This window comes from Hemicordylus capensis, chromosome 3, assembly GCF_027244095.1.
Source record: "Hemicordylus capensis ecotype Gifberg chromosome 3, rHemCap1.1.pri, whole genome shotgun sequence".
Classification (NCBI taxonomy): domain Eukaryota; kingdom Metazoa; phylum Chordata; class Lepidosauria; order Squamata; family Cordylidae; genus Hemicordylus; species Hemicordylus capensis.
In genome coordinates this window covers 327,370,510-327,386,286 of record NC_069659.1, presented here as the reverse complement: position 1 = coordinate 327,386,286, position 15,777 = coordinate 327,370,510, and the positions used below count along the sequence as shown (strand labels likewise).

At 40.7% G+C, this 15,777-nt stretch overlaps 1 protein-coding gene across 2 annotated transcripts in view; it reads right to left on the bottom strand.

Moving 5' to 3' along the window:
* Nucleotides 1–336: 336 nt before the first annotated feature.
* The window catches only part of MFSD1 (major facilitator superfamily domain containing 1), a 38,470-nt gene continuing 23,029 nt past the window's right edge, over nt 337–15,777 (bottom strand). Inside the window, exons 15-17 of one of the 2 annotated variants that reach the window (XM_053309484.1) lie at nt 12,722–12,782; nt 3,062–3,173; nt 337–2,005 (exon numbers count right to left, since the gene is read on the bottom strand). In XM_053309484.1, the coding sequence (XP_053165459.1) occupies nt 1,946–2,005; nt 3,062–3,173; nt 12,722–12,782 (233 nt within the window). In that variant the 3' untranslated portion in view covers nt 337–1,945. Of the gene's footprint in view, nt 2,006–3,061; nt 3,174–3,332; nt 4,110–12,721; nt 12,783–15,777 lie in introns of those variants that run through there. The other variant, XM_053309486.1, reaches the window with a different exon arrangement.

Below are 15,777 nucleotides of genomic sequence, written 5' to 3'. Positions count from 1 at the left end.
GCTACCAATGCAAGTGTTCACAATCCAGAAATCATCATTTAGGGAAATATATTTAGACAAGGTACTGAACATTTGTTGTCTCTACCTGTGTAAAAGCACACCTTTTTCTGGTTTTGTGCTACAACTACCAACCAGTGAAGAGATTTGGTTTCTCCAACAGGAAAACAGCACAAACTTGATAAAGCACTGTGATACTTGCACGGAAAGCTTTACATTATATCAAGATGGTTATAGCACTTCTACAGCACTACCCATTCTAATGCACTTCTCTTAATTCTGTAGTAACCACGTTTGTAATAAAAATGAAGGCCAATATTAAAAGAGAACTACATACTATTTTGTTTGTTTTGCTTTATTTTCTGAAAGGGGAAGAGGAAGAATCATTTACAAGTAAACTGGAAATAGTGTATCAACTGATAATTTGCAGATTTCCACTAAAATATGGAACATTCTCAAATGAAATTCAATTTAAAAATGCATCCACATGGCTTTCTGATATTCCAAGCGTCAGGACACACACTAGTTCTAGCTTTTAAACAAATAACTTTTGTTCAAGTATGCACAGTATTATATTTATATGAGAACTTCTGTCTTCATATGCTGTCAACAGGATCACAAGTTACAGACTATTATTATTATTATTATTACATTTATATCCCGCTCTTCCTCCAAGGAGCCCAGAGCGGTGTACTACATACTTGAGTTTCTCTTTCACAACAACCCTGTGAAGTAGGTTAGGCTGAGAGAGAAGTGACTGGCCCAGAGTCACCCAGACTATGGGCACCACGGGTTATTTGCCATTTAAAAGTTAGGCAGCATCAAAACTAAATGGACAACTAAGGAGAGCAGTTTGCTCACAATTCATTTTATACTTTGTGTTCAAGATACCATCCAAGTTAAAAGGTACATGTACTAACTGAAATTGCTAGCAATAGTCAATACAACAAAGACAGCACTGTTAGAAATGCAGCACTATCAAGCTAGGACCAGTTTTACATTGAAAAAGGGCTGTACCACTTTGGCCCTCCAGCTGTTGGACTACATCTCCCATCACCCCCAGCCAGTGCCCAATAGTAACAAATGATGGGAGTTGTAGTCCAACACCTGCAGGAGGAACGAAGCTGTACAGCCCTGCACTAAAATGTTTCTGCGGCAGCGGAACCTCAAGCAGACCCCAAGATCTGTTTCTCACCGACTACAAATCCATTTTATGTATGGCCACATAAGTAACCCCAGCTGTTCTTATTGCAATCAACTGGAACTGGTCAGTTCTACCATTTCCCCCATGAAATTACTACAACTGCCTTGATAAGTACAAAATACATATTGAGCTATTTCCATAGGAAATGTCAACCTTTTCCTTTTTTGTGCCAATGAAAAGTAAATATCTTAAATTAATGCTATTTTAAAGACAGCTACTTTTAAGCAGAGTGCTTTTGATAAAAGCTAAAAATTTCACAGAAATTGTCTAGCAAATTAAGTTCTATTGCTTCCCTTTCTTACAGTGAAAGAAATAAAGAATGTAAACAAAGAGGTCCAATGCAAGATAAGAATATGGTTATATAGATACCTAGGTTAGCATGTGTTGCTTTGATCCAACATTCATATTTTATGAGATCTTACTCCAAACTCAAGCTGCCTTTTGCTTAACATTGCAACAGGAAACTGTAACCACATATGGATTCTGAGCAAAAAAAAAAAAAAGCTGCCAACAGTAGCACATAGGTGTAAATGCATCCATCCCAGTTCCACAGACTTTGGCACATAGTTGAAACATAACATCTTTTTAAAAATCAGCTATGATTTTTGACCAGCTGTCTCATGGCGGCTTATTTCCTGACGATTAATTAATATTTATGTTTTATAGGCAGCTCTCTGCTATAGAAGAGTGAGGTCCTGTGTTGTATAAAATGACAGTTTGCATTTCCATGTCTTGACAACTCTGCTACTTCAACACACTTCTGTGTGCCAGTGCAGATAAATGGCAAACACAGTTGTCTGGTAGCTGTAAAAGCAAGAGAGCAAGGCATCTCATCAACAAGTATCTCCAGCCAGACCAAATAAAGCAACGAAAAGGGAGGTTCACACATACATAATCACCACTGGATTACAACAGCATCAGCTAGTGAGTTGTATGTAACAATGGGCCATTATAGATCCAACACTATAGATAGTCCTTTTAAAATGCCATATTCATGTGAACCAGCCCTCAGTATCCATCACAGCTTGGCTTTTTGTAAATTGCTGAGGCATTGACTTCTGCCTACCTATTACTGAAAGCCCACCAGCAGTATGTGCTGCCAATACATTTGGCTATTTCTCATTAAACAGATACCAGTTTGGCAGATGTTTTATGTTGGGTAGATGCTCACCAGTTCACTACAGAGAGGGGAGAGCTGGTCTTGTGGTAGCAAGCATGACTTGTCCCCTTAGCTAAGCAGGGTCTGCCCTGGTTGCATATGAATGGGAGACTTGATGTGTGAGCACTGCAAGATATTCCCCTCAGGGGATGAAGCCGCTCTGGGAAGAGCAGAAGGTTTCAAGTTCCCTCCCTGGCTTCTCCAAGATGGGGCTGAGAGAGATTCCTGCCTGCAACCTTGGAGAAGCCGCTGCCAGTCTGTGAAGACAATACTGAGCTAGATGGATCAATGGTCTGACTCAGTATATGGCAGCTTCCTATGTACATTCTAAACATGTGAAGCAGCCTTATAGCGAGTCAGTCTATCTAGTTCAGTTCCATCAATTCTGACTGGTAATAACACTCGTAAGATCTCAGGCAGAGGGCTTACCTGGCCCTTGTTACCTAAGGTCCTGTTAACTGGATATGCCAAGGATTGAAATTCAGACCTGCTTGCAAAGCAGCACCTTGGGATATGTTTTTAGGAAAGGCAGTATAACATGAACTATAAAATAAATAAATGTGCCCTATCACAGAGCTATTCCATTTGATTGCTCTATTAGATTGGCATTTAGTCAGGAAGTGATGAGACAACAGCAGCCTTTTTAAAGGTGACACATACTGCAATCTTTTGGAAAAGATAAATATTTGTATTATCAGTACCTGAGCACCTAATCTGGAGAGATACCTATTCCTCAAACTAAAGTCATTCTTTGGTTGCAATTTGGCTAAGTCATCTTCATTTTGACGTCTGATTTTTTCCCGTCTTTCTGCTCTGTAAAACAAAGGGAATGCTATTAATACACAAATGTAACAAGATGTGGCAGAAGATCTGTCGGATGTTATTCTTAGTTCAAAGATCATGGCTGGGTGCAGTTGTCAGTGAAAGGAAGGTGGATTGAGCCATACAAATTTGACAGACAGGAAGCAGACACTCTTTTCCAGTATTTATTTATAAAGGTCAACATTTCAGTGCAAAGTGAAAGTTTCAACATACTCAGTTATGCTTTGCCTTCAACAAAAGTGTTATGCTTTAAAAACAGTTCCAAGTACAAAAAAAGAGGCAACAAAACACCCTTGACCAAAGGACTGCTTAGCAGCTTGTTAGAAAAATCACCAAAATATGGTCCTCTTGATAAACTTGCCCAGTCACTCTGCCACCAGTTATCACCAGAATTTCATTTAAACATTAATACCCCTGAAAGACAATGTCATGGTTTATTATTAAACTATTTGCAATCATAAAGCATTAATACAACGTTTTGTAAGGCACCCATCCATCAGAACACAAAGTGAGTTGGAGAACGGACCATCATTAGCAAGAGAACTATGATTACCCCCACAATAAAAAGATAAAAATCATTTAAAGTGCTGCTCAAACACCAGAAGATCTCCTCCAACACAAATCGAAGAAGCTATATTCAGTTCATCCTTCAGTAGTAACCAAGTCTCTTCAATGACATGTAGATGCACAAACTTGAGAACTTTGTGCTGACTGTAGTCCCTCAATAAAGATGCACGTTTGGCAGTTGATAAACTCTATTTCTGAAAGCGTTCAATGCATGTTTACCATGTTTTCCAATCAACTACATGGTTCAAGGGCTACACATCAAGCTGATCACACACACACCCCACAACATTCTTCAAGCGGACATGTGGTTGATCAAGTGCTCCCAACTTCTGGATGGCATTTCCTATTCAGATTTCTTTTCTGCAAAAAATATTTTAGTGAAAGTTATTTAACAGTTTGCTTACAAGTCCTTTGTTGCTTGTCAGAAACATGTTGCTGCTGCACTGAACATTTAAGGCCATACCGAGAGTGTGTTGGGGTGGGGAGATGCACTAACAAGAGAAAGCTGCACGGTTAAGACACAAGTAAGCAACTGCTTCATAACCTTCAAACAGGAAGACGTTTAAGAGAAAATATATATTGTTGAATTATAACAACTTCATCAGGAAACGACCAACTTGAATTAAAATACCACTGAATTCTGTGGTACGGTTTGCAGCTTTTTAAGACTTAGAGGACATGTTCATAAATGCAAACCATCTCAGAGCTTACTTCATGAGGCAAACTATTTATGTGCATTGGGGCTAATAGAAATTGTTTGGGCTATTTTAATAAAGCTGCCCCTTTGCCCCACTCCAATGCCCACCCACAAGAGAGAAAGGTTTGCGATGGCATGGTGAAGCACCAGCAACACATGGGCTCTTTCTTTGTGAAGCAGCTTCCATATGGCTGTATCCAACAATCCTTGTGCTACTCAACTCCAATCTACCCCAGTTTTAGTAGTTTCTGCACAGGAATCCACCTTTCCAGTCATCATGGAAATGAAGGGAAGAACCCCACTTTCCTCTCCATTTGGAACTAGGAGGGGATGGGGATGGTCCCAGCAGTTGTGCTGTATTCAGAAGCACAGCACAGCTATGAGAAAGGATCCCTGTTTCCGCCCCATCCCAAAAGGGGGAGGCTTCCCCTTTCGGTCCTGACTATCAAATGCTTTGAGTATTTCAGCAGCTCTGTGTCATAGCTAGCCCTTGCCTTCCCCTCTGACTTTGGAAGGAAAGGCTGGGGCTTGCCCTTTTGGCCTGGGCTGCTAAAGCACTCAGAGCACCTTGACACCCCAGGACCCAAACAAGCCCCAGCTGGACCCAACTGGAAAGGAGGGGTGGAGGCACAGACTTGTGATGTCTAGACTCACACACAGCACCTGGCTCTGTGGTTCCCACTAGTGCTATTTTCCCCTCCCCCAGGGAAGAAGTGAGAGTTACCAGGAGAAACCCAGAATTATAATTACCTGCAACTGTACAGCAGCATGCCCCTCAAAAAAATAACACACACACACACACAGACACACATAGTAGCAGCAAAGTCATGCATTCATGCTCCAATCTGTGTCTTGTTTTATGGAAACACACCATTCAGAAGATCCATTTAAAAGCACAATGCAGCTGCACACATGTCAGCATAGTATAAGCCTTCTGCATGCAACTAAGTATACTGGATTTGGGATGGGGAAGCAAGAGTGGACAATTTAAACAGACTTCCCCTTATTACATCTTGGGAGGCATTCAATATTAGAGGGCATTTGGGGCTGGAAATCCAAAACAGCCTCAGCCCAACATTGAGAGTCAACGACATTGCAGGATTTTAAGCCACAGTCCCCGAATTTGCAATACAGGTATAGTGGGCTGTATTGGTACTTGCAGGGCTTTTTTTTTTTTTTAAAGTAAAAACTAAAATATTTACAATTTCACACAAGATAAGACCCAGGCTAGCATGTACTCCATTCATACTGCTACCTTTCATTTCTGTGTGGCTATACTGCTGCCCAATCGCAGGTAGACTAAACTCCACGAATTTTCTACCACTTTCTGTGAGCAGCTCTCATTTCTGCCCCATAGAAGAGAGAAAAAATTACACCAAAAGAAACCAAAGAGTTTTATCTCCAAACTATTTGACTGAGCCTTGAGTCTTCCCTTGCCCCCGCTCCCCACAGCCTTAAGCTGAAGGGCCAACCGCATGAACAAACTCTGATGGACTGGGGAGCAGGGTCTTGACCCCAATGCCACCACTGGATGTATTCACATCCAAGTTGGGAAAACATCCTCAAAAGTGTCCCTCTAAGCCTCCTTATCAAACCAAAGGGAGGTTTGGAGTTGAGTGACACAGGCCTTTGTCACTTCCCAGTGAAGAGTACAAAATGTTTTTCAGTTACTTAGAAAGAATAGTGCATCAAATCTGCAAACACCATTAAACGAGGAGGGATAGCCAATACCTCAAAACAGGAATACAAGCCTATTTTTGGCACTAAAAAAATTAAATTCAGCAGAGACCAATGCAAAGTTCCACCTTTAGACAAAAGAAGCCACACAAAAAACCACAGGTATAGGATGGGGGATACCTGGCTTGGCAGTAATACATGTGAAGGGAATCTCGGAGCTGCAGTTGATCACAAGGTGACTGTGAGCATGCAGTGTGACTCAGCTGCCCAAAAGGCTAATGCAATTTTAGGCTGCAATGATAGAACCATATTTTCCAAGTCATAAGAAGTAAGAGTTCCATTTTACTCCAGAAAAGGTACGACTACTGTGGAATAGCAGGTACAGTTTTGGTACCACACTTTAAAAGAAAGATGCAAGACACATTCAGAGGAGACAACAAAAATAGTTCAAGGTCCTGAAAAGAAGCCCCGTGGAAAAAATGAACTAGGTATGTTTAACTGGGGGGAGAGATGACTGAACAAGATAGCACTCTCCAAATATTTATTTAATTTATATACCGCCTGACTCCAAAGGCCTGAAGGACTGTCACATAGCAAAGAATTCTCTGCTGCATGAGAGCACAGGACTAGATCCAACAGACTTCAGCTAGAGGGGTTTCAGCTGAACATTCAGCTAATGTATCAGCATTAAGAGAAACTTCTTAGGAATCATTCAACAATGGAACCTGGGGAAGCAGGGGACTCTCCCTTGCTGGAGGACGAGACCGAACAGCACCCTTTGGGGAAGCTCTGCATTTCTTGCATCAAGCAGGGGGCTAGACCCTATGACCTGCAAGTGCTTCTCCCGATTTTGATTCTGTGACCTTTCACTGAAGCAGAGCATGAGGTCAGGGACTGGGAGTAGGGGGCAGGATCATGGCCATCACAAGTTTTAGTTGGATAGCAAGAGCAGCCAGAATGTTGAGGTCCTTGGCTATACATTCCTACCTACAGCTGTAAAGTGAACACACATGACGGTAGTGTAAACTATATGTATATAAACCAAAACCTTATACAGGGTCCCAAAATAAGGCAATGATTCGTATGGGATCTAAAACCTCAAGCACAAATCCTTGATCTAGCACACAAAATTATGCACCAAAATTATGAGATGCATGCAGGGGCATGAATGAGTAAACTTCCTTAATCCTAGGGGGATTAAGAATAATTAAAGATGCTTACATCAAATGAAGAACTGAAGAGTAAGTGGTTATATACTATATTGAATAAATATAGTATTTATTGAATAAATGTTCATTGGATCGCATGATCCTTTTCATAGACATTACAGATGAAAGTTTAATGTATTAAGGTAGCAACAAAGACATTAATGGGGAAATTTAAGAATAAATTGGGGGAGAGTTTTAATGAGAAATCGAGTGTACTGGATAAAGATTTATCCAGAATTTTTCTATGTGAGAGAATTTCTCTCTCACACACAACCCTAGAACCAGGGGTCATCCCAAGAAATGGGCTGCGGGGAAATTTAGGTCCAAACGGAAGTACCTTTTCCACATAACACGTAATCAACTTGTGGAATTCTCTGCCACAAGATATAGTGTTGGCTACTAGTTTGGATGGCTTTAAGAGGGTTCGGATAACTTAATGCAGGAGAGTAATCAACGACTACTAGTTGGAGGGCTATAGGCCACCTCCAGCCTCAGAGGCAGGATGTCTCTGAATACCAGCTGCAGGGGAGTAACAGCAGGAGAGAGGGAATGCCCTCAACTCCTGCCTGTAGGCTTCCAGTGGCATCTGGTGGACCACTGTATGAAACAGGATGCTGGACTAGATGGGCCTTAGGCCTGATCCAGCAAGGCTGTTCTTATGATCTTGAGATACCATATAAGGAACATGAGGATAAATACAAAAAGATTTAAGGGACATAAAGGATTATGAAACAAAATTTACTCATGGAGGGAAGACAAAAAGCAAAAGTATAGAACTGATTGCCAATCTGTCTCTTTTGACCTTACCCCCAACACCACTGTGTAGAGATGGAGGACCAAATGGATAGCAGGACTAAACAATGTTTCTCACCAGTCTTCTGAAAATGGTTCATTCCATCAGGACAGATATAAACCTCAGAGGCCTCTTTTAGGCCATTCCAAGAGTGAGGGATATGGCAAACACAACAGGGTGAAGGAGTATAGGGAGTCTTACAAGCAAAGAACTTAAAACACACATCGATGGTTAATATTTCCAGTTATTGGCTCACAGAGGTTGAATCTAAAGTTTTAGATAAGGGCCTCTCTTTCATTCCGACACCTAAACTTCCAATACCATGACAGAACTACAACTATTGTTCTGGAAAGTCAGGATAAAATTGATAATGATCCCTTAGACAGAGTTCTTTGCAAACCCAAAACTACTTTTAACCCCGCTTCCAATAATCCATATATTAGGGTCTTCCAATAAATAGTACCTAGGCAGGTACAGCAGCTGGAAGACCCAAGTGTTCCTATATGGCACAATCTGACCAGGGAAGAATGGCAGGCATTAAATAATCTGAACACACAATATATTTTTAAACCTGCCAATAAAGGGGGACAAGCTCTGGTTATCCTGGATAAAGAAGACTATATAAAGGAGGCCGTGTCAACTGAATAACCATGCACTTTATCTAAATGCTCCTCGAATCCCACCAGTCAGCTGCAGAAAGAGATTTCAGGTTTAGTGAATGCAGGGCGTAGTATATGCAGGGCTTAGTATGGGATATATTTCAAAAGCAACCCATGACTTCCTATTGGAATCAGAATACAGAGTGCCTGTTTTCTACATTTTACCTAAAATACACAAAGGCATCACACCCGTTTCAGGTAGACCCATTGTCTCAGGCTGTGGATCTATATTGGAGCTTATTTCTATATTTCTGGAGAATTTTTAAAAATGTTTTGTTAGTCAAATCCCTACATAACTTGAGAATACTACTGATTTTTTAAATTACATTGACAAACTTAAATTACCCTCATCACAGTTCATTCTGGTGACTACAGATGTTTCCCTATTCATGAACATTCCTCAGAATGAGGCACTACACATCATAAAAGTGATTTTGAGTAAGAGACCTCTTTTAGAACCCCCTACTTTGTTTCTTAGAGATTTAGTTGAAATAGCTCTTTTTAAAACTTTGTTCAATTTTTTTTTAAATGGATATTATTGGCAGATCTCAGGTTGCCATGGGATGCTGGTTTGCCCCCAAGTTGACTAATGTGTACATGAATGACTTTGAGCAATCATGTCTTACAGGGTAAAAACTCTGTCCAATATATTGGGGTGTACAAGAGGTAACTTGATATCTTCACTATACGGTTGGGCTCTAGAGATGAACTGTACAATTTTAAGGCTTTTAAAAATACTATTTGTCCACCTATTAAATTTCAGGTCACCTATGGGATGAATAAGATCAATTTAAAAATGTGGAGATGTTAGACCAACTACTATTATGTCATGAGCTTTTCTGGATCCACACACTCAAAAGATAGTCCCAATTTGGTTTAAATGAGGAAGTGAACTGGCGCATCTTTCTGATCATTGTTATTAGTATTGTGTTGATACTTTTTTGTACATGGCTGTTTAGGTAATGTATGCATATTTAATTAACGTATTTGATTGTGAATTTGGAATTATGGGATCTACATAAATTTCCCATATAACATTGATCAGATATCGTATACCTCAATGTAAAAAAGATTCTACAATGGAGAATTTGGATTCTACAATGGAGACACATTCCCCTTTAAGTTACTGGTATGAAATGAGAGTGAGGCATCTAGAAATCCAGGGTAAGTAGTTTCAAGATTACTAGGCTTTACTCTATGGCTTGAAACTGCTTAGATTGCCTTAATGAATATAACCTGGTATAAGAGTAAATATGTTGGAAATAGTAGTAGAGGCAGAATAGCAGGAGGAAGATTGCTCTTCCTGGCATTATAAATAAATTATGTGTATTAAGTGAGTATGATCTCATTTGAGATGGTGCCTGCACTTTTGGGAAATGCTTTGGACATACCTGTTATTGAGGTCTATATCTTTGGGTTGTAGCTGATTTATGATATATTTGGGGAGGGATTTCACTGAATTTGGAACTATAGTTTGCATCTTTAAAGTTATTATTTTATATATGTGGATACTGGCTAAACTTTGTACACTGTTTTTATATTGACTTTGTGTGTTAGTCCTATTTTGGGGTTTTACAGTCTTATGCATTTGTATATTTTATAGAATGTTTTGGTGACTAATAAGGAGTCTGTGTTTTTTATCACTGCCATTGAAGACAGCTGATCGATAACCGAAATGCTTATGGCATATGGGACACTTCTTTGGACAATTCATTCATCCAGAGCTCCATAGGAAGCTTTTACTGGCACCCTTCTCCAACATTATAGGCAATTGATTGGGCTTCTATATGAGGGTTTTTGTATGAGTGGCCTATGTATGGTTCACAGTGGATTTTTATCATTGTTTATATGTGAAGGTTTTATGATCACATGAAACACCTGATGTATAAGAATGGTTTTTATATGCTGTATGCTATATTAAATAAGGATTTGTACTTTAAGTTTTAGGTTCCATTTGGAGTTCTTTACATAGTGTTAGCTATATGCTGTAATTCCACTAATTATGAGACAACTGAAGCCTCCTCTACTTTCTTCTCAGTATGTCTTCAGTACTTGTAGGCCAACCTCTGGACGTATCCTGCATGAAACTGCTTTCCATAGCAGCATTTTGCCACATCTGAAGTAACCTTAATTCCTTTAAATCAGCGGTTTTCAAACTATGACCTGAGGAACTCAAGGCTTCAAGGTCAAAAGTGGCAAACAAGCTACTCTGAAAGTCATCTTGTCTACCAGCCCTGCTATGATATGTGGATACACTATGGCTTTATAGTTCACATGAAGCAATGGTGAGGCTGGAGAGGGCTGGCCAGCATCCCATGTGAACCAAACATGTTACCTAGAACAATACTCTGGATTCGTGGCAATGTGAAGGGGTTCCTTAGCAATCAAGTTCATGTGGAAAGGATTCTCTGAAGAAAGTCTGAAAGCCACCACTCTTAAATGATCAGAAAACATAAGGTCTCTAAAGTTGTACTGGCTAAGAAATTGAAGCTTTCCAAGAAGGGTTTAAAATGGGGAAAAAAGGCCACAGAAACACACTTAATTTAACCACATCCCTAAGTATCATGTCAAGGATCTAATATAGGTTCAAATCTTTAAATAAAATATCTGATCTATTTAAGAGCTGATCAATAGCTATACAGGTTATTAATATTTGTTCTATCAGGAGATAGTTTTGTGCTATGAACCTTTCTAGTGTAAAATGGAAATCAGCTGAAAGACAAAGACATTTTGCATACAATGTGTTTCAAGAGTATAAGAAACAGATTAAAATATTCCCAATTAAACACTGAACCTCAGCAGTATTTTCCAGGGTTAAGAACCACAAGTTAAGTTTTCAATCCATATTTGGACTTTTTTTTTTTTTACAGGTTACTATGCAAAAGATTAATGCCTATAGATTCTTTTAAGCTATGCAAGGTCTTACATGTGTTATTTTCCACAGGATCAGTTCACACAACACTTTCACCCACATGTCAATCCATATATGGACAAGTGTCATATGTGCACTGAGCAACTGCAGCTATAGTCGGTAACAACCTCTGATCCTGGCAATATATTCTCCAGGTACAAAAAGCAAAAACAGGTAGGTTGTGTGATCTCTGCCCTGTGTTATCTTGAGTCAGACTTCAAGACTCATAACATATTTACGTTCAAGACCTCCTAATGTTGCCAGAGATTTTTTTAAAATAAATCTTTTTATAATAGTAAGAGATACTAAATATTCTCTTTTTAAGAGTATTTATCTGAGCCACCTAAACTAAGGACTATTATTTGTAATTATTCTCAACAGTATACTGAATCAGCATGACTAGAGCCAACTATTATTATGCAAAACACGGCAACTATCTACGATATAACCATAACCATAACACAATATATCAACCATTATTCATTTTCCCTATCTACCCACAAATTATCTTCAATATACACGAACTATATGAAAAACCTCCACACTCGCTGAGTTCTGATTTGCTGGCTTGAATCCAAAAGTGCAGGGAGACATTTCTACCCAAACAAGGTGGTCCCCACAATTCTCTACACACCACATGCAGTCCTTCACCCCACGTCCTGCATTGCTCTAGAAGTGGAACCTGCCCATCAGGAGTGGCTTTTCAGGGGATGAGTGTAGTTGCAGTGGAGGTGCGGGCAGAAAAGTCCCACTACACAAGTGACGCTTTGGATGCACACATCTTTGGATCTAAGCTTGCTTGAAGAAAGCAGCTATTTCCATCAGGACATGAGTGGCTAGAATTTGCTACTCCAATTCACCCAACTGTATGAATAATATATAGGTCCCAATCACTCAAAATAGTCTGCTACAGTTATCAGCCTAGACCTTCTATATATACACACACTATTCTGTGACCTCAAACCCATATGATAGTTTTGTAGTACATCACACATGTGCTAGGCTAGAGCCACAACAATATACTTACTCAGCAAGAGCTAACTTCTGCAACTTCTCCCTTTTTTTTGCAGACCAGTTAAGATCACCTCCTATCACCAAAAAGAGACAAACATTTAATAGGTGTAAAGGTTTTACAACTAAGAGTCCTATCCTCACTTTAAAGACCAACCAATATTTTCTGCCAAGAACTTTTGAAGGGCCACAGTACACTTGGAAACATAGAAGATATCACTTGGAAAAAATTAACACTGATTCACTGAGGCAGGGCAAAATGCACTGCATGGAAAACATGGAATCCAGCCTGGAATTACTTTCCTAAGATTAGCTCTATTGCACCATCTGGAGTCCTACATTTAATTTTACTTACATATTTTCTAAATCCAGTTTGTCTTGGAAACTATTTGAAGCAGCTCTAAGGCATACCAATCATGATAATTTACATCAGAAAAAGTTTAACAGGGAAAAGTGTTTAACAGGGGCGGGGGTGTAAGTGCATTATGTATACAAACCTATCCAGAACTGCAGATCAGATTTAAGACTGGAAAAAATCCTAACTAGAAATAAGTCTACAAACAGATGGCTAGACCCATTTCCAAAAGGCTGTTTTACAAGTAATTCCTATACCAGCCCTCAATTACATGACACTTAAAAAAAGAGAGATAATTGTTCTGAACCTCCAGATTCAGAAGACGTATACTGCCGATTACCATTTAAGGGGATGAAGAAGGGAATTCATACCTGCCTGTAAAATTCCAAGCAGCCTTTGGCCACTATCAGCAAAATAATTACAACCATTGGTGTGATTCACAAGGCTTTTATGTTCTTAATTATGCTTCAGCATATTAAAGGTTTTTAAAAATAATTTTCAGGTAAAGGGTCATTAAAAAAATTATGATATATGCTATCTGATGACCAAAAAGAAAGCCAACATGTGAATTCCTTTTTAGGAGTAGATAATTAATCTGCTGTATCTCATCCATTTTTCAGTTGATCTGCACCAGATTTGGGGAGTAGTGTATTTTGTCACCTAACAGCCACACAGACATAACAGATGGTTTTGATGACTAATAGAATGTTCAGGGCTTATAATGATTGATCGATCAATGTTTATACTGCCTTTCATAATGTCTGTCAAGTTGGTTTACAAAAGATAATACACAATTAAGTTCCATAAAAGTAACATTTAAAACCTTAAAATCAACATAAAAACCATAAACAGGGGGGGGGACCCAATTCAAGATATACAGAAGCAAGACAGTTGAGAAACCTGGCAGCTTCTGAGAAATAAAGTTCTGAGCAAACAACAGTCTTGAGTTGTTTTTTTAAAAGCAGCCACAGACATCAGAGCGCAAACATTAACTGGGAGAGCATTCCAGAGTCTGGGGGCAGCGAGAAGGCCCTGTCCCATTTAGGGGCCCCCCCCCATGTTGGCAAATGGAGCAAGGCTCCTCTGATTATCTTTTGGGGCAGGCAGAAACCCTTGGAAGCAGGCAGACCCTCAGGTATCCAGGGCCCAAACAGTTAAGGGCTTTAAAGGTAATGACCAGCACCTTGAATTAGATCCGGAAACAAACTGGCAACCAGTGCAGCTCTTTCAGAAAAGGTGTAATATGCTCCAAACGAGCAGTTCCAAAGAGAACCCTGGCAGCTGCATGCTGCACCAACTGAAGTTTCTGAATATTCTTCAACGGCAGCCCCACATAGAGTACATTGCAGTAATCCATCCATGACATGACTAAGGCATGGGTAACTATGGCGAGATCTGCCTTCTCAAGAAAGGGACACAGCTGGCACACTAGACAAAGCTAGTATAATGATAGAATGTTTAAACAACTTGTCATTTTAACAATAAAGGTAAAGTTGCACCATCGAGTCAGTGTTGACTCCCGGTGACCACAGAGCCATGTGGTTTTCTTTGGTAGAATACAGGAGAGGTTCACCATTGCTATCTCCCGTGCAATATAAGATAATGCCTTTCAGCATCTTCCTATATCGCTGCTGCCCGATATAGGTGTCTGGGAAACATACCAGTGGGGATTTGAACTGGCAACTTCTTGCTTGCTAGGCAAGTTATTTCCCTGCTGCACCATTTTAACAGTAGTCTCAGTATAATACTTGTCTATTTTGTCCTCCAATATGGCACTTCAGTGTTCTGTTCAGCATTCTCCTTAATCAGTTCTAGCAACACACAGAACTCAACACACAGATGACATCTTAAAAAGGACAGAGGTTATGATGAGGGATGAGAGCTGGTCTTGTGTTAACAAGCATGACATGTCCCCTTAGCTAAGCAGGGTCTGCCCTGGTTGCATATGAATGGGAGACTAGATGTGCAGGCACTGTAAGATTCTCCTCAGGGGACCCCTCTGGGAAGAGCAGAAGGTTAGGAGTGTGCACGGTTTTGGTCCGGCACAATAGAAAAGACCGCTGGACTGGTCCGGAGGTCCGGATGGGCGGGGGACTGTTTCTTTAAACGGGGGGGGTGGTAGTACTTGCCCCCCCACCGCCTCTCTTCCCCCTCCGGCGCTGGTCCGTTTAAACATCTTGGGGCAGCAGAGTTCCGCCCTGCCGCCCCTGCCCCCGTCGTCGTTTGTGAAGGCTTTAAAGAGACAAGCGCTAGCAGCGCGCATGCACCCTCCTCGGCGCGCGCTCGTCTTTGATGCTGCCGCGCGCGCCGCATACATCACTGCGCGCGCGGCAGCGTCAGAGACGAGCGCACGCGCCGAGGAGGACGCATGCACGCTGCTAGTGCTCGTCTCTTTAAAGCCTTTACAAACGACGACGGGGGCAGGGGCGGCAGGGCGGAACTCTGCTGCCCCAAGATGTTTAAACGGACCAGCGCCGGAGGGGGAAGAGCAGCGGGGGGAGGGGGGGAGACAATACTGAGCTAGATGGATCTTGGTCTGACTCAGTATATGGCAGCTTCCTATGTTCCTGCTGCTGGGCCAACCTAGAACTTTGTTATACTGTCCAAGGAGGATAAGATTCATAGCTCAGAGGTATTCTTGAGCTCAGAATTCTCAAGCGGCAGCAGTGGTCACAGGGTATGTCTTAGGAGCTGGGGAGCTGGCTTCTGCTTCTCTC